The sequence below is a fragment of the Festucalex cinctus genome, chromosome 6 (assembly GCF_051991245.1).
Source record: "Festucalex cinctus isolate MCC-2025b chromosome 6, RoL_Fcin_1.0, whole genome shotgun sequence".
NCBI classification, from domain to species: domain Eukaryota; kingdom Metazoa; phylum Chordata; class Actinopteri; order Syngnathiformes; family Syngnathidae; genus Festucalex; species Festucalex cinctus.
The window spans coordinates 6,485,753-6,505,240 of NC_135416.1; the positions used below are offsets into that span (position 1 = coordinate 6,485,753).

Below are 19,488 nucleotides of genomic sequence, written 5' to 3' on the forward strand. Positions count from 1 at the left end.
TCAAATTCTTGAATGCATTACTGTACTGCATGTGTATTTACTGTTAATGGGATTTAAACGTGAAAGTGCTTATCTTGCAAATTAACATTTCGCTACCTTACATAGGTCACTGCGCAGATAGCGTCAGACAACAAAACAAAAATAACAATTTGTCACAGGTACCTCCCACTAACCATACACGATATATAAGAAACTGTCGTGGCCGGTTGTCTCTACTTGCAAGAGTAATCCGATTTCCCGCTTTTAGTATTCCTCATCATTCTGTAGTAACAATGGTGAATTACGAGGTGACCGTCTACACAGGCAACCGAGGTCACGCCAGCACGGTCAACAACGTGCACATCAAGTTGGTGGGCGCTGATGGCGAAAGTGACCTCACATGGCTCAAGAGCTTGATCACCTGGAGAGGATCGGTAAGTACAGTCAATTATTATTTGTATTTTGTGTGCTCGATTGGGTTTGTACTGAAAGTGCCAAAAGCTGATTGATTGCCAACCAAGGTCCCCACAAGGCCCATATTAAAACATGAAATTATGAGTGTAGTTGCACACACACACAAATTATTGTCAGTTTTAATTGAAAGATGTGGATGCAGCTTTAATTATTTAGAAGCCACATTGCAATAAGTGTGTCATCCAGAATAAAAACTTTCATTCATGATTTACTCGCTTTTGCAAAAATAATTAGTGTAGTACACTAGCCTAGAGAAAATATTTATTCTGAAAGTAAAATCAAGGTTCTCGGAGGGGGGAAAAAAATGCTGGGGATGTCGGTCTACTTGTTAGCAAACAATATTCCTGAGACATAATTTAATAATAAGAATGTAAATTAAACCAATTTGCAAACTAAGCTTCAGCATTGGTCATCAAAATAAAAGTATAGGGTCTATTACAGGGGTGTCCAAACCTTTTCATTTGAGGGCCACATACGGAAAATCAAAATGATGCAAGGGCCACGTAATGTTATGAACAGAAATTGTTTAGTCCTAAAAAGAATTGTACAAACAATTTATTTGTGCTTTTGCATATTTAGAAAAATGCTACAGTACATAAACCAATTTATTTGTAATATGGCAGTCGGGTTATTATAGTTTTGGAATTTTTTTATTTAGTTTGTATTTTGTTTTCAGTTTGTTTGTTTTTAATTCAGTTAGTATTAATTAGTTTTCGGGTGGTTCTGTTAGTTTTTATTAGTTTTAGTTCTTTAATAAAGGCTTAGATTTAGTATTAGTTTTATTTTTTATTTTATTTTTTATTATTATTATTATTTTTTTTTTTAATGTGTATTACTTGTGCGCAATATTTAAAAAACACCATGGGAGCGACGTCATCTGAAGGTGCTTTTCTATTGGTTGCTGCTAGATAAGGTCACTTCTATGTGACATACTTTCAAATGTCATTATTGTGGTTTAGATCAAAATAAATCTACAAAAAATTACATTTAAAGTCATCCGCAAAGTCTCATGCATTAAATTAACTAATTCCAACCCAAAAACGTGTAAATACGTTTTTGAGAGTGAAGGACAAAGTGTTAAAAACGTATTTACACATTTTTGGGTTGGAATGATTTAATTACCAAAGACTAAAACAAAGGAAGTTTTTGCTGTAATTATAGTTAGATTTCGTTAGTTACATAAAATGTAATTTCAGTTACCGGTAGTTTTTATTTTATTTCCTTAAGGAAATTGTTTTTTGAATTTTAGTTTTAGTTATTCGTTAGTTTTTGTTAACTAAAATAACCTTTAATAGCACTTGTATTAAAATTAATGTATTATAAAAAAATTTAACTTAGTCAAATGCCATAGCAAATCTACCGTTTTTATTCAATATTTCAAGAGACAACACTTCTTGTCATTTTCCCAGGTGTCAACTTATACCGTTTCCTGCCCAAACTCCCTCGGACGGCTGCTTCTGATAGAACTAGACAAACGGCAATTCGTCCTTTTTCCCGATGACGCTTGGTTCCCCGATAAGGTGGAAATCAAATCACCCGAGAATGACGTCTACACGTTTCCCGTGCATTGCTGGATCTCAAGCGGGGAGGCTCACCTCTCCAGAGAGGGCACAGGTGGGTTGCTTTGAATTGGGCGCTCATGTGCTCGATACCTCCAAAGAATCCTCACGCAACATGTTTGCGTTTTTGCTCGGACAGCTCTGAGGATCTTTGATGAAAGCCACTCTCTTGGACACAACGCGAGGAAGAAGGAGCTGACCCGGCGAAGTGCAGACTATGAGTGAGTGTGTTCACTGCGTACACCTCCATGTTTACTGTTTATAATTAAATCATTATGTTTGAGACTACATTAATCTTTAAACCTATCCAACAGATGGGACTCTTATGCCCCAGGTGTGCCCCACACCATTAAGGCAGATGGTCCTAGGACCCTGCCATTTGAGGTCCAGTTCTCCTTCACCAAAAATACAGAATTTCAATTCACAGCAGTTACAGGGTAAGAGCACTCCAAATCTTACAGTATGAAGGGATCAATCAACATTGTTGTTGTTGTTGTTTTTTGCTATGAAAAATCTGCCTGCTTTTTTTCCCCAGGTTGTTTGAGCTTCATCTAAAAGGGCTGGCTTGCAACCAAGAAAATTGGAAAAATCTTGATGATATCAATGCTGTGTTCCACAACAAAGACACGCCCTTATCAGGTAGCCGACTTGAGGACTAAAAGTGTTTTAAGTAGGGATGTCCCGATCACAGTTTTTTTGCACCCGAGTCACCCGATTTTGAGGATCTGCCGATACCGAGTCCCGATCCGATTCCTCAGCAAAGTATTAAGTGGGGGGAGGGAAAAAAAGTGCTTCCAAATGTATTTATTTATTTTTTATTTGAACAAAACTATCTCAGTAATTTTGGGGGGTACCATCAGAAGTGCACAAAATAATAAATACAAATAAATAAAACGTGTTCGTCTCTGTGTGGCCTGCGATTGGCTGGCAACCAGTCCAGGGTGTCCCCCGCCTACTGCCCAGAGCCAGCTGAGATAGGCGCCAGCACCCCCCGCGACCTTTGTGAGGAATAAGCGGTCAAGAAAATGGATGGATGGATAAATAAAACGTTTTGTTTGGCAGTATGTCTACCGCTGGCTAATTTTGTTGCTTTGTAGCCTGTAAAATAATAATAATAATAATAATAATATTAAGTATTAAGGAAGGGGGGGGGGCTTCTAAATGTATTTATTTTTTTAATTTGAATAAAGCCATCCCAGTAATTTTGGGGGGTACCATCACAAGTGCACAAAATAATAAATAAAAATAAATAAAACGTTTTGTTTGGCAATATGTCTACCGCTGGCTAATTTTGTTGCTTTGTAGCCTCTAAAATAATAATAATATTAAAGTATTAAGGAGGGGGGGGGGGTTGGTGCTTCCAAATCTATTTATTTTTTTAATTTGAATAAAACCATCCCAGTAATTTTGGGGGGTGCCATCATAAGTGCACAAAATAATAAATAAAAGTTTTCTTTGGCAATATGTTTATCGCTGGATGATTTTGTTGCTTTGTAGCCTCTAAAATAATAATAATAATTAGGGGTGTGAATTGCCTAGTACCTGACGATTCGATTCGTATCACGATTCACAGGTCACGATTCGATTCGATACCGATTAATCCCGATACGAATTTATAAGTCGATTGTTGCGATTTTTTTTCATTCAAATTTAGAAAATACTAATCAGTAAGCTTGTAGAGTGTAAGATTTATATGAAAATGTATTATTTATTTATCTGAAATTTCAGTCTTATAGAGGTTGTAATTTGTTTCATGTTTGAACAGCATTGAAATAAAATATTAAGGCTTAATGTTCCGTTCATATAACATTCTTCCATGCTTAAGGTGTGAATCCTAAAAAAAAAAAACAAAACAAAAAAAAACAAACAAAAAAATCGATTAAAGCCGATTATTGAATCGATTCGAGAATCGCGCGATGTAGTATCGCGATATATCGCCGAATCTATTTTTTAACACCCCTAATAATAATAATAATAATAATAATAATAATAATAATAATAATAATAAAAATAATAATATCAAAGTATTATATAGTCTTATATTCTTTTCAGAATCAATTCTCAAAATGAGTTACTTAAAAAAAAAATTCTTTAAATAATTTAAATGAATCTCCAGAATTAATGCTTTAACTTTGACAGCCCTATTTTATCTTATCACAATGTGCTTTAAAAGTTTATTCCTTTTGCCAGATTACGTCCAAGAACACTGGATGGAGGACTGGTTATTTGCGTACCAGTTCCTAAATGGAGTCAATCCCACTTTGATTCAACGTATCAAAACTCTGCCCGAGAATTTCCCTGTGACTGATGAAATGGTCGCCATTCCCGATGGCTCAAACTTGTCCAATGAGTTGAAGGTAACAGTTCTCCTCACAATCATTTTAATTAACATTTGAATATTCAGAGCTGTTTTGTCAACAACACAAAAACTCATTGCACTTGACTATACAGTATGTAGTACCGACAATGTAAGCGTTCATATTTGTTTGCCGCCACACAGCAAGGTAACGTGTACCTGTGCGACTACAAGAACCTTGACGGAATTCTAGCGCACAGCATACAAGGGAGGCAGCAGCACTTGGTGACTCCCCTCGTCTTGCTTCACAAAAGACCCGACGACAAGCTGATGCCGATTGCCATTCAGGTGACGATAGTTTGATCCAACGTACTGGTCAAATATTTTTAACGGTCCTGAGATTGTGGGTCGAGAGATTTGGCAGTTTTTCACAAATAATTTTTGAAATTAAATCTAAAATTGATCATACATAAAATTTATATAATGAACATTGTATATACATATAACGATAAATTCCGTCCTTCAAATATCCGTCCTAACTTTGATTACGCCTCTTCCCACAGCTGAAGCAGACTCCGGCCAAGGACAACCCCATCTTTCTCCCAACTGACTCGACGTACGACTGGCTGACGGCAAAGATTTTTGTGAGAAGTGCCGAATTCGTAGAGCACGAACTTCACGCGCACTTGCTGCGCACGCACCTCCTGGCAGAGATTTTTGCGGTGTCACTGTTGCGCAACCTGCCCATGGTGCATCCACTGTACAAGGTAACGGGAGCTTTCACGACTATCCAAGTGTCAATCGAGACATTTGTCGTCTCAAAATGTTGTTGTTTCATGATCCTTCCTTCTAATCCCTTTAGCTCCTCATACCTCACACCCGATACACGATGCACATCAATGAATTAGCTCGGGACAAGCTCATAGGACCCACTGGATTCTTCAACAATGTAAAAATCTATCTTTGTTTTCAACGTAACATTTAACTCTTTTACTGCCACACGTTATCAAAAAACAACCCCCAATGCCAGCGGATTTGGAGCAAACAGAAGCATTTTTCCGAAGCAAACAGAATATTGTGTTCTTTTGGTACATACCACATGAAAGATCGCATTCCATTCTTTCATTAGAAAAAAGCATGTTTCTACCTTATTCCGTTCTTTAGAAATCACCATTTGAAAATAGGTCATTTGAGTGACATTGAGCGAAAATTGAAAAGAAACGATACATTTTATCCACAACAGTGACGTTGATACTAATATTTTTTGTTTAGTGACGCTCTTTAATGTGACAAAGGCTTTGATCATTCACGTCAGCCTTGAAAACGTTCTATTTCATCAGATCGCGTCATGTTTCATTGTAATTCGCAGCTCTAGTTAGGGCCCGAGCAGCTACCGCTGCCATCTGCTGGCCATAGTTAGTGGGTGTTTTTGATTTCACAACTCACTGCACTTGGACGTTGCACTGACCACTGATATATTAGAAAAATAATAATAAATCACTTAACCTTCAAGGCGGCATACATTGTGATTTTACTAAACGTTATTAAACGTTTTTGGCGGTCAAAGAGTTAAGATGCTCTGTTTACATCATCATCATCATCATCATACTATTCCTCAGTTTGCTGCTTCTGGTGGGGAAGCTTTGACGAAGATCTTGGCCAGATCGCTGTCCTCGATCACCTACAGGTCCCTTTGCATCCCCGACGACATTGCTGATCGCGACTTGCAGGACATTCCCAACTTCTACTACAGAGATGATGGACTCAAACTGTGGAGCATCATGTTCAAGTACGAATTTTTGCACGAGTTCCACCTCTGTTGTAGTTTTGCAAAGTCCGAGGACCACAAGTGAATTTGTGAGACTATTGGGTGTGCAGTCACGAGAATGGTGGCCACTTTGCAGATCAACAGAATTGCTGTGATTTGTGTTTGTCGCCTTGTCAAATGCTTGCTTGGCCACTTGACAGAATTCATAATTCTCCATTACAACCATAAACTGGTCATCAAATAGATACGCCGACTAGGCGTGTCATCTTTCAAGAATAAATACATGCAATGAATATATGGTTACCCTTAAAGTAGAAGTCAACCTGAAACATTTGTTGACAACAATATGTTAGATGTGACCTCACTAGTCTAAACGTGGCATTCTGATTAATATTACATTTTTAGAACATGAGTTATGAAGCAAAATCCAGCCACTTTTATGCATCTCAGAAGGCGGCCATTTTGTCACTTGCTGTCGACCGAAGATGACATCACAGTTGCTCAGGCAACCAATCAGAGCTCACCTGAACATGTAAAAAAAAAAAAATGGGTTAACTTCCCCTTTAAGAGTCTCAAGTAACAATGACGGTATTTAGCAGAATGTGTCGTGACACAAGTTGTCTCTCAAAAGATTTGTACAGGGAGTGATTCAATACTACTACAAAAGTGACGATGAGGTCCAGCGAGACTCCGAACTGCAGACTTGGATCGGGGACATTTTTCAATACGGATTCCTTTCCCAGCCACAATCAGGTGATCTTTACAGAGAATGATGCTAAACGTTGGGTGCCATCCAGTAGCTGAAAGTTCTGACTGTGATCCAGTTTCTTCTCTTCTTCCCCAGGAATCCCTCAGAATTTCACCACTGTGCCTGAACTGACCAAGTTTGTCACCATGGTGATGTACACCAGCTCGTGCCAACATGCAGCCGTAAACGGCGGACAGGCGAGTCCCTGTGATAAACAACAGCGCTCCTTTGTATTACTTAATCTTACTGTCAACCCTCATTGCAGTACGACTACGGTGGCTGGATGCCCAACAACCCGGCAACCATGCAGCGCCCTCCACCGACGAAAAAGGGAACAACAAGCGAAGCAACGATGCTCGAGACGTTGCCTCCTATCAACGTCACAGTTGAGACGATGGCCATACTCTGGCTGCTTAGCAGAAAGTCCTCTGATTTTGTAAGTTCACAGAACAACACGTGGCAAAAATTTTGTGGGGAAAAACAGTCTTTGTCTGGGTCTAAGTGGCAAAGCTGAGATTCCCCTCTCTCAAGCCGACTGCGTTAGTTCCAAGTTAGCTAGTTCTGCGTGTTCTAGCTCCGCCCCTGGTGTCCGGTTGCAGAAAATCAGCAAACAACCATTTACATTGACAACCATGGACAGTTTCGAGTAAACCTAAAATGCTTGTTTGTGGAAGGTGGGAAGGACCCAGGAAAAATCTTTCCTAAACATTTAAAGAACGTCAGTGCTGGTTATAATGTTCCCTAATCGTTAAGTTGAGATCGAAACATTTATTTTTTTTTTTAATCTAGCACAGCATTATTATATTATTAATAATTAACTCATTCACTGCCAATGACGACTATAGACGTCACAAATCCAAGCAAACAGCCAGTGCAAATTTTGACAAGAAATTTGAATTTAGTTTTAGTTATTCATTGTTTTCATTCATATGTATTAATCCCCATTGTTATTAATAATAACAATGACAACAATTTCATTGCTCAGTGCTACCATCGTGCATAGTGGTCGGTCTTGGTCTTACTGAGACCACAAACTGGGTCTCGACCTCCAGAAGTCAATTTAGTCGACTAAAATTGCTCCTTATTTTTGTCGACTAAAGTTGGATTAAAACGCAAATACAATCAGGTGACTAAGTTATGACTAAGGCTTTAATTATATTCAGTCAGAAGACTATAAAACTAAATTGAAATTTCTTTTTTTTTAATTAAAATTTTAATTTAATTTAATTTTATTTATTTATTTATTTTTTCAAAATTAACACTGGCTGTTTGCTTGGATTTTTGACGTCTATAGTTGTCATTGGCAGTGAATGAGTTAATAGGCTACATGGGACACAGTTGGTCATCCAACTGTCACGTGTTTTTTCCAAGCATAAGGAGCACACGAGGACTGTTTGCGAAAACACTGCAATATTGACAGCATAGAGCTCATCAAGTGTCTTAAAATCAAAAGATGATTGGTCGCCGATTATATATTGACGGTTGTTGTTTATGTCAACAGGTCCCACTCGGGCACTACCCCGAGGATCATTACACTGAGGCGACGCCGCGCCAGCTGCAAAAGGATTTTAAGGCTGAGCTTGACATGTTATCGATAGAGATCAATAACAGAAACGAAGGCCTGGAAATCCCTTACACTTACCTGAATCCAGAGTACATAGAGAACAGCGTGTCCATCTAATGATTGGAAAGTTACAGTATTCACCAATAGTAATATTTTTAAATAGGGCAACTCAAGGAACCCTTGTTTTTTTGTTTTTTTTTGTTTTTTTATTATTATTTTTATTATTATTTTAAACTTCCTTATGTTAAATGTTTTAAAGTTTGTTGAATAATGTTTTTAGATTGTCATTGTATGTTCTTTTTAGTGAATTTTGTAACCTATTTTCATTTATTTTTCTTCCTCTGAATGTTAACAACTGTTTCTTGATGCTTATGTGTTGTCTTTCGTTCTGTAAAGTACATTGAGTTGCCTTGTGTATGAAATGTGCTATACAAATAAACTTGCCTTGCACAGTTAAACACAATTTGTTCCATGAGGCTGATTGACTTTTCAAACTTTTTTCCAATTGAAAAAAAGTGAAATAAATTTTACTTGGGGTAATTATATCAAGTGCTTTGATTCTTGACGTGTAAAGAGATGTTAACTCATTTGCTCCCAAAGACGTATTTATACGTTTTTTATGTTTTTTATGTTAGAGCATACAGAAGGCTTTGATGCAGCCTCGGAACTGAAGAAAACACTAGAAAACACTAGTTATTACAAAAACAGCCAGCAGGTGGCAGCAGAGTATAAGAGATCAAACAGAGCCATGTTGAAAAAAACTCTTTTCCCCACTGTTTTAAACAGATTTGGGATGAAACTTAGCTATATTCCCAATGCTAATTGCTGCAAAACGGAAACAGATAGAAATATACCTTTTTTTCCTGATAAAAGAAGAGATGCAAATTTTTCTTTTTGGTAGATTCCATGTTTTATAGCAATAGAAAACAATACTCTGTGGGCCTTGCAAAAGCAGTCAAAATCCAGTAAAGGGGTTGCTTCAGTGAAAATGGCCGAGAGTGAATGAGTTAATAAAATAAAATTGAAAAAGTATGGTGTGATTTGCTGATGTCTCTCGTTTGAATTTTGTGGCATATCGTCCAGAAAAATAAGCTATCAGGTTTGTGTCAAATCTGTTGGCTCTCTGGGGGCCTCTGCTGGCTAGGGGGCCCCCAAGCAATTGCCTGGTTTGCCCGTATCTCTTTTTTTGCCGGCTTCCTTCAGTTTTGCAAAAAGCGTCTTGCCACACTCTCTGAAAAGCATCTTAAAACCTTTTTTTTGTCGCAGAGAAATTTTGTTCAAAATTTCATGGTGACAGGAAAAGGGGTGTTTGATAAGATAAGGAACACTGAATGAAACCGCCAGATAAAGCAACACCCAACTACGTGTTCAGTGAGATACGGGCTTAATAGAAAACTACGCCTCTGGTCGCAACTTTGCACCGTTTATTGCTCAGACATAAACTAGCAACCTTGCACCATTCATTGCTCAAACATGTCAAATATTTCCAATCAAAAACCTCTCATACCCCCCACTCCCCCATTCACAGTAGCCTATATAACAAGCTGTTGTGGCTTGTCGTCTCAAGTTCAAAGAAGAAGCCCGTTACCCATATTGGAATTTCTCATCATCCTGTAGTAACCATGGTGGACTACGAAGTGACCGTCTTACACAGGCGACCGAGTTACCTCCAGCACCTTGAACAGAGTGCACATCAAGCTGGCGGGCACAGATGGCGAGAGTGACCGCACACAGCTCAAGTCTTTGGTCATCTTCAGAGGATCAGTAAGTAAATCATATTTTTTGGGCTGATTTAAACATTGATATTATTATTATTATTTTTTTTTAATCTTTTTTTTATTCTTTTATACAGTGACTAACTTCAACTCTCAATCGGCAAATAAAGCAGCACTTGTTGCTGTGACTTGTCAAACTGTCGAAAAATGTTTAATCTAATTTCATGCATTTAATTTGAAATGCCAATATCACCATATATTTATTATTCTGGTTAATTCTTCAAGGGATTCATTGATGTTTTGTGCCTCCCTCAGCAGATTAGGTAGACTAAAATGCACATCTTTAGGTATTGATAATAATTGAGAAGCACTGGGCTAAGTGGATGCTGGGTATAGTGGCTTATCTCTCACAATTAGCCTCTACTTGCTGTTTCGTAGGACCTCCGTTCCCTCTTGTTTAGGCAGTCTAGGTTCACCATACATATGCAAAGGGCTCGGCTTTGTGTACCCAGACAGATCTGCACTGACTGAAATGAAACATAAAATGACACAATTGTCCCGAAAATGGGATGTAATTGTGCATTAAATATTTCAAGAGACAACACGTCCAAATTTCAATCTATTTTGGAGGTTATGTAGACATACAGATATGGTCCATGACCAGTTATCTTACAATTGACCTCCACTGGCTCTTTGGTTAGACCTCTCTTCCCGCTTTTCCCATATAAATGTACATGTAATTGTGCATTGAATATTTCATTTTCCCAGGTGTCAACTTATACTGTTTCCTGCCCAAACTCCCTCTGATAGAACTAGACAAACGACACTCCGTCCTTTCACCCGATGATGCTTGGTTCCCTGACAAGGTGGAAATCAAATCACCTGAAAATGACGTCTACACTTTTCCAGTGTACTGCTGGATCAGTGACAAAGAGACTCGTCGCTTTAGAGAGGGCAAAGGTGGGTTGATTTGTGTGCTTGTCTGCTATAGAATACTTGATAGCTACGAATAATCCTCATGCAATGTTTGTGGTTTTGGCTCTAAAAGCACTGAGGATCTTTGACGAAAGCCACCCTCGTGGTCAGTACGCGAGGCAGCAGGAGCTGAGCCAGCGAAGTGTTGACTATGAGTGAGTGTGTTCACTGTGTATATCTAATTTCTTATTTATCTATTATATTTTCAGCATATTTTTATATTGAAATCATTGTGTATGAGACTACATCAGTGGTGTCAAACATAAGGCCCGCGGGCCGGATCAGGCCCGCAAAGGTGTTTAACCCGGCCCGCACGATAATTTCGTGAAGTTAAAAAAAATAAAATAAATTTTAATGTCGGACTAATTAATCAGCCACAATCAAAATATATAAAACTTGTAACTTCACAAGCAGTTCTCAGATGAGCAATGCAACTTGTACGGGTGAATCGTCCTTGATGTCATTATTTTAAGTTACGGTTTGTTTAATTATTATTATATTAATCATAGACCGACAAACGTGTTAAATACGACACAAATTCAATTACACTGTACTAGTAACACAAATAGATATGACAAGGATTAGCGTCCTTATAACGTCATTAACTGCGCCACGCAATGCATTCTGGGAACAATATATATGCAAAACAGGTAGATTTAACACGTCTCGGACTCAGTGTTGCCGTGTTCCATTTGCAATTGTATTATTTTTTGGAACAATATGATGACAGTTGAGCTCTGTAATTTAGGGCTGGCACACAAATAGCGAAAATCTGCGTATAATTGACGGCAATCGTTTTTAAGTTATATACCGTTATTTTACTGATGCGGCCCACTTGGGTAGTATATTTTCCTCTATGCGGCCCTGAGCTAACAGGAGTTTGACACCCCTGGACTACATTAATCTTTAAACCTATCCAACAGCTGGGATTTGTATGCCCCAGATGTGCCCTACACCATTAAGACAGATGATCCTATGACCCTGCCAGCTGAGGTTCAGTTCTCCTTCACCAAATCTACACAATTTGCATTCACAGCAGCTACAGGGTAAGAGCACTCCAAATCTTACAGTCGGCCTATGATGGGACCAATGCTGATTACTACTTTCCTTTACTTATACATAGCTACTATTTGTGGTGAAAACGCCGCCTGCTTTGTTTCCCAGGTTGGCGGAGCTGAAGCTGAAAGGGCTGGTTGACAACCAGGAAAATTGGAAAAATCTCGACGATATCAATGATGTGTTCCGTAACAAAGACACGCCCTTATCAGGTACCGAGGCCTAAAGCCGTTCCCATCCTCACAAGTGCTAAAGTGTTGTTAGTCGAGTGTTTCTAGGAGTCAGTGTAAAATAAAAGAAAGCATTAATACCAGTATAGAAGTCGCAGGTGTATTTGAATCATTAGTTTAAAAAGCATTGCTATTTTTGACCACTTAGTGTTTGTCTTACACTTGTGCTGTAAAATCTTCTTTTGTCAGATTACGTCCAAGAACACTGGAAGGAGGACTGGTTATTTGCATACCAGTTCCTAAATGGAGTCAATCCCACCTTGATTCAACGTTGCAAAACCCTACTCGAGAATTTCCCTGTGACTGACGACATGGTCTTCATTCCCGATGGCTCAAACTTGTCCAATGAGATGCAGGTAACAGTTTGTTTCACATTCTCCTCACAATGGTTTTCTGAATTTTGTATTTTTTTAATATATATAACCATTTTTTTTAACATCTACAATATAAGCATTCCGATTTTTTTTTTGTCCTCAAACAGCAACATTTATCTGTGTGACTACGAGAACCTGGACGGAATGCCAGCAAACACCGTAAATGGGATGCAGCAGTACTTGACGGCGCCCCTCGTCTTGCTTCACAAAAGACCCGACGACAAGCTGATGCCGATTGCCATTCAGGTGACATTAGTTTAATCTAATGTGGAGTTAACATATTTTTAACTCTTTGACCGCCAAAAACGTTTAATAACGTTTAGTAAAATCACGACGTATGCCGCCATAAACATTAAGTGACGTCAACTACTTTTTTTTGTTTGTTTTTTTTGGGTTTTTTTGTGAATATATCAGTGGTCAGTGCAACGTCCAAGTGCAGCGCAGCCGGGTCAATGATTTGTGAAATCAAAAACACCCACTAACTATGGCCAGCAGATGGCAGCGGTAACTGCTCGGGCCCTAACTAGAGCTGCGAATTACAATGAAACATGACGCAATCTGATGAAATAGAACGTTTTCAAGGCTAACGTGAATGATGTGCTGTGGTTTGGGAAGTGTAAATTTTGCTTCAGTGAAAAAATGCTGGAGAGTATCAATTCTGGGCACTCCTCGACATGTACCTAAATAGTGGTAAGCTGTTACGAGACTTCTTATCTACTTACTAACGTCGCATTGGGTCCCATATGCATAAGTGCACGTGACACCAGACTCCCAGCCACAGGTTAGGGATCAACTTTGTACTGTAAATGTATCATCAGATCTGAGACTGCATGTTGTGGACCCTCAAGTCAAGAGAGGGTCTTCGCTGTCCACTGAGCACCGCCTGTTGAAAAGATCTGACAGGCCCAAGCATATCATGTGGGTGTGCTGGGAATGTTTGGCAGAGTCTCCTAATAGTTGAATTTTCAACTCACAGGTGCAGTAGTAGGTGGGGGACATGAATTGATATTTTGTAATTATGATGGCTTTATCAAAATATGACACAGCTGGGTTCAGAATCCAAACCTCAATCTGAGGCAATGGTTTTCCATTGGAAAAGTAGATAAATTAGTGGAGAAGTATTTCAGGGAAGAATGGAGCTACAGCGCAGATCATTTGTAGCATCCTCAGTTATAAAAATACAACTTTACTATGATTATATTTGTCCCCCACCCAACAGCTGAAGCAGACTCCGGCCCCGGACAACCCCATCTTTCTCCCAACTGACTCAACGTACGACTGGCTGACGGCTAAGATTTTTGCGAGAAGTGCTGATTTCTCTGAGCACCAAATCAACGCCCACTTGCTGCGCACTCACCTGTTGGCTGAAGTTTTTGCAGTATCACTGCTCCGCAACCTGCCCATGGGGCATCCACTGTACAAGGTAACGGGAGCTTTGCCAAGCAACCGAGTGTCAAGACATTTGTTGTCTCAAAATTAGTTTAACGATCCTTCCTTCTATCCATGTAGCTCCTCATACCCCACACTCGATACACTCTGCATATCAATGAATTAGCACGGGACCAGTTGATCGGACCCACCGGGGTCTTCACCCAGGTAAAAGTCAACCTTTGCTTTCAGAATGACATATTTTAAGGCCTCGGTACACCAATCAGACGTCAGCTTGCGCCGTCTGATTGATGTATAAATCGCCGTAGTCACGTCTAATTCTGTTTTGTAGCGTCTGGGGGTTGTTTTCAGCAGATTTGACATGTCGAATCGGTGTGGGACCATCGTGACATTTGATCACTCTAATTGGCTATTAGCTAGTGAATCAACGCATGAGGCAAGAACAGGACGTGACGAATGCGGATAGACAGTAAGACATACGCTTAAGTCCGTGCTTACAATATCGCTCGTTTTGCACATTATCACACTTCGCATTTAGGCATCAGGAAGATAAATTAATTACTATCCGACATATCACGCAACACTACACAATGGTCCTTAAAGCGCATGAGGGTGTGCTTCGCATGGGAATACTTAGCGAGTATGCTTGTTTACGGTTTTATATCTCGCCCCCGGAGGAGCTTTATGGTTACCGTTTTCTAGCAATGATATATAGTGACTATCGCCGCCGATGATATGGAGGGGGATTAGTTCTCAAGGATGTGCAATGGGCCGTCTGTTACGGTGTGTGCATCTGCCACAAGGGGGGGAGGCGTCGGTCACATTTGGCCGACGTCGGATTGGTGTATCGAGGTCTTTACACCATGTACTGTACCATTCCTCAGTTTTCTGCTTCTGGTGGAGAGACTTTGACGAGGATCTTGGCCAGATCGCTGTCCTCGATCACCTACAGGTCCCTCTGCATCCCCGACGACATTGCTGATCGCGACTTGCAGGACGTTCCCAACTTCTACTACAGAGATGATGGACTCCAACTGTGGAGCATCATGTTCAAGTACGATTTTTTTTGCCTGACAAATTATTGCAACACCAGTCTTGACAAAACATTTGTAGCGGGGCGAGACTTAGGTAAAAATGGAATTTTTCTCGAGGATCTGGTTGAATGTGCAGAGATCATAATTTTGTTTCTCCTTTGAAGTAACTATGGCACCAACAGGACTGTCCAACCCAAGAATCATAGTGGTACTACTCATCTCATGAACCAAGAATTAGTCTACTAACGATTAAACACATGGGCAATCTAACACAAATAAAACTCTTTCCCCACTTTGGGTAATAGTCCTCCATTGGCTGAGCTACAGTATTTGCACTATTCTATTCTATTCTATTCTATATATCACCAAATCACAATAGAAGTTCGATTCGATTCGATTCCAATTCTATTGCGAAGAAACCTTGAGCAGACGCAAGACTGGGGCAACCATCTGCCTCTGCTGTTTGGGTTAGAGAGCAAAAAGGGAGAAAGGCAGACGGAGAGAGCGTATGGTTACCCTATACCAGTGGTTCTCAACCCCAGTCCTCGAGTACCCATATCCAGCCTGTTTTCCATGTTTCTCTCCACTAACACACCTGATTCATGATCAGGATCGTTATCAGGCTTCTGCAAAGCTTGCCTGATTAGCTGATCATTAGATTCAGCTGCGCTGAAGGAGGGAGACATGGAAAACAGGCTGGATTGGGGCTCTCGAGGGCCGAAGTACCATTGAAGGTATTTAGCAGAATGGATTTGTCATGATACAAGTTGTCTGTCGAAAGATTTGTACAGGGAGTGATTCAGTACTACTACAAAAGTGACGACGAGGTCCAGCGAGACTCCGAACTGCAGACTTGGATCTGGGACATTTTTCAATACGGATTCCTTTCCCAGCCACAATCAGGTGATCTTTACAGAGAATGATGCAACACGTTGGGTGCCATCCGGTAGCTGAAAGTTCTGACCGTGATCCAGTTTCTTCTCTTCTTCCCCAGGAATCCCTCAGAATTTCACCACTGTGCCTGAACTGACCAAGTTTGTCACCATGGTGATGTTCACCAGCTCGTGCCAACTTGCAGCCGTAAACGGCGGACAGGTGTGATAAACAACAAAAACATCCTTCGTATTACTTCGGGTCTTAATGCGAACCGTCATTGCAGTACGACTATGGTGGCTGGATGCCCAACACCCCCGCCACACTGCAACGCCCTCCACCGACTGAAAAGGGGACAACAAGCGAGACCACAATGCTCGAGACGTTGCCCCCGATCAACGTGACCGCTCAGGGAATGGCCACGGTCTGGCTGCTCAGCAGGCCGCCCTCAGACTTTGTAAGTACACTAAAGTCGGCATGACAAAAATTTAGTGGGGAAAAGCAGACACTTCATGTTACATTGATCCACAAGAACTCTGCTAGGGAGCACATACAGAGTTGTGAAAACAGTCTTGCATCTGTCTGACCGGGTCAAGATAATTGGTTGACGAGAGAACTGTTATATCATGTCTATTATTTGTGTCATCAGGTCCCCCTCGGCCACTACCCCGAGGACCACTACACTGAAGAGACTCCCCGCCGGCTGCAAATGGATTTTAAAGCTGAGCTTGACATGTTGTCGATCGCGATCAACAACAGAAACAAAAGGCTGGAAATCCCTTACACTTACCTGGATCCAAAGAACGTAGAGAACAGTGTGGCCATCTAAACATCGGAAAGTTACAATCAAAAAAGGAGGGTGCCATGAATAGTAAATCTTTGTTTTGAGTGAGTCCAGTATGAATTGTAATATTCAAAAAGTAACCTCTAAAGTCACAATTTTGTTCTATGAGGCTGGTTGACTTTTCCAACAACAAACAAAAGAGGAAGGATTAGTTAGTTAACTATTGATCAAACATATATATATATATATATATATATATATATATATATATATATATATATATATATATATATATATATATATATATATATATATATACACCAAAATATTAATTTTTTCGACATTTAATGTTATGAAGGCGTCTTCAAAAATGTATATCCTCTGCACACGCTCATCCTGCTTTTTCTAATCAATTAAGTATTTGCATAATTTAAAATGGGAAAAAATGACCTACGGCATATGTAAACATTTATTAAATGCTTTACTTTAATGCATGTAGTTATGTTTATTGCTACCTCCAACAGCTACCTTTAATGTAACCTTCCACTGTCGGCTAAAAAGGATCATCTGCGGTCATATATATATATTTTCCCATTGTGCGCTTTGTTGACTTGCTAATGAAGCAAAAAAAAAAAGAAAAAAAAAGTGAAAAGCATGTGAAACCTTGTAGCATTTGTGTGTTGCAAATGAAAGTTTAAATATAACAAGAATTTATTAATCTATGTAACTAATAGTTCTTGCTTATCACCACTTGGAGTTCAATTTAAATCAAAGTAGAATTGTGCCATAACGTGTGTCAGCGATGGCGCGTCACAGTTGGGTTGCTTTAATCTGGTTTCCCCATCGTCCATTTTTAAGTGTTGCCATCCAGGAAGACACAGCGCAAGGCAAGAAAGGACGCAACACAGCTTCTGCTTCTCGTTTGTAAAATATATCAGTGTTGAGTTGTTGACTGGTCGCACTCTTTTTGAATTAAAACTCAGCTCAACAACAACAACAAAAAGCCTGTAGCGGAGGTTAAGTGTTCAGTAGGCGAGTTCCGTCTGTGTCCAATGGAAGTTTTCCAAGTGCAACCTGTTGGGCAGGTTTTTGTCATTGCTTTGTTGCCTTTTCAGAACAAAAATATGTAACCCAGCTGAACCAATGTTTTCATTTTATGATGTTGGGACAAGCCCTTGCTCTCGTTTACTTGTACCACCCACACGTGTGGGCATCAAAATAAAAGGATGACTTTCAAAATAAAAGCACTGCACATTTTATGTTATACTTTGACTTAATAAAAAAAAAAATTGCACGGGGCGGCACGGTGGTGAGTGGTTAGCACGTCCACCTCCCAGTACTGAGGATGCAAGTTCGAGACCGGGCTCCGGCCTTCCTGGGTGGAGTTTGCATGTTCTCCCCGTACCTGTGTGGGTCTTCTCCGGGTACTCCCGTCTCCTCCCACATTCCAAAGACATGCATGGCAGGTTAATTGGGTGTGGATGGTTGTTCGTCTTTCTGTGCCCTGGATTGGGTGGCAACCAGTTCAGGGTGTACCCCGCCTACTGCCCGAAGCTGGCTGGGATAGGCTCCAGCGACCCCGTGACCCTTGTGAGGAGAGGCGGTCAAGACTATGGATAGATGGATGGATGGATGGATGGAAAAAAAATTGCATGGGCCGGTCAGAAACAGATCTCTGTGAGCAGTCACTGTCGGCTTTGTTATTAGAAGTCAATTTTGGAGTGCCTCGGATGCATGTAAATTCATTTTGGTTCTTGGCATTTACATTTTTTAACGTACAGTTTCTGTTTCTGCACGTTATAACTCAAAATGTAATGGAATACTTTACATGTATGTAACTCAATCATGGTGATAACTGATACTATTGGTCACGATAGTAAATGTTAAAGTAAAATGTTTTTTTTTTTTTAATCCCCCTCAAAACTGTTCTTACATATTTGTTTTTTTAGCATTTTTTTTTCTCCTGTAATGATAGCTAGGAGACACCACCAGTTGTTGTTGCGTAACCTAATAGTTTTCTGGCAGCGAAGCCGCACAACAATGGTGGCAACACACCTTATGCAGGTAAACCTCTAACAGGAGGGATTAAGAACCTCATGTTCATCAAACTCTTGACTTTACCTTCCCCTCCCATCTGAGCCGAGCTATTGGCCCAATTGGGAAAGACCGCATTTATATTCAGGCTGTTTTTTGATTGCCTCCATTTAAAAAAATAAATAAATATATATATATATATATATATATATATATATATATATATATATATATATATATATATATATATATATATATATATATATATATATATATATATATATATATATATATATATATATATATATATATGTATATATATATATATATATACATATAGACTAATCACATGTAGAATGACCAATAGTGTAGATTTCTTCGGAGGGTCTGACTTTAATAAGTTGCACAAAAAGGAATAACACCATAAACCTCTCTCACCAGATGAGTCAGATTATTGAATGCCTTACTGTACTGTATGTTCATTTAAATGAGACTACAATGTGGAAATTCTTAGAGCTTGAGAAATAATCTGTCGCAACCCTGCATCATTGTTCCTACACGTCTGACATTCCTAACGTAAACCTGTCACAGGTACCTCCCACTCCCCCCATTGACAGTATATGAGAAGCTGTTGTG

At 39.6% G+C, this 19,488-nt stretch overlaps 1 protein-coding gene and 1 pseudogene across 1 annotated transcript; both read left to right on the forward strand.

Annotated features, from left to right (window-relative positions):
• Positions 1 to 272: 272 nt before the first annotated feature.
• Positions 273 to 8,851, forward strand: LOC144020762 (arachidonate 12-lipoxygenase, 12R-type-like). The gene is made up of 14 exons (XM_077524539.1): positions 273 to 413; positions 1,863 to 2,067; positions 2,152 to 2,233; positions 2,327 to 2,449; positions 2,548 to 2,651; positions 4,203 to 4,369; positions 4,513 to 4,656; positions 4,872 to 5,075; positions 5,171 to 5,257; positions 5,928 to 6,097; positions 6,708 to 6,829; positions 6,921 to 7,021; positions 7,090 to 7,260; positions 8,326 to 8,851. Exons 1-14 carry the CDS (start codon positions 273 to 275, stop codon positions 8,503 to 8,505), a joined length of 2,001 nt encoding a protein of 666 aa, XP_077380665.1. The 3' UTR covers positions 8,506 to 8,851.
• A 1,159-nt stretch (positions 8,852 to 10,010) lies between these two features.
• Positions 10,011 to 16,863, forward strand: LOC144020763 (polyunsaturated fatty acid lipoxygenase ALOX15B-like; annotated as a pseudogene).
• Positions 16,864 to 19,488: the final 2,625 nt, after the last annotated feature.

What these genes read in the sequence shown, in the direction of transcription:
- LOC144020762 (XM_077524539.1), top strand. Translation starts at nt 273, where the DNA reads ATGGTGAATTACGAGGTGACCGTCTACACAGGCAACCGAGGTCACGCC. An exon ending in CGGCGAAGTGCAGACTATGA is followed by an intron (nt 2,234 to 2,326) that starts GTGAGTGTGTTC and finishes CCTATCCAACAG; the next exon opens with ATGGGACTCTTATGCCCCAG. An exon ending in ACTTGTCCAATGAGTTGAAG is followed by an intron (nt 4,370 to 4,512) that starts GTAACAGTTCTC and finishes GCCGCCACACAG; the next exon opens with CAAGGTAACGTGTACCTGTG.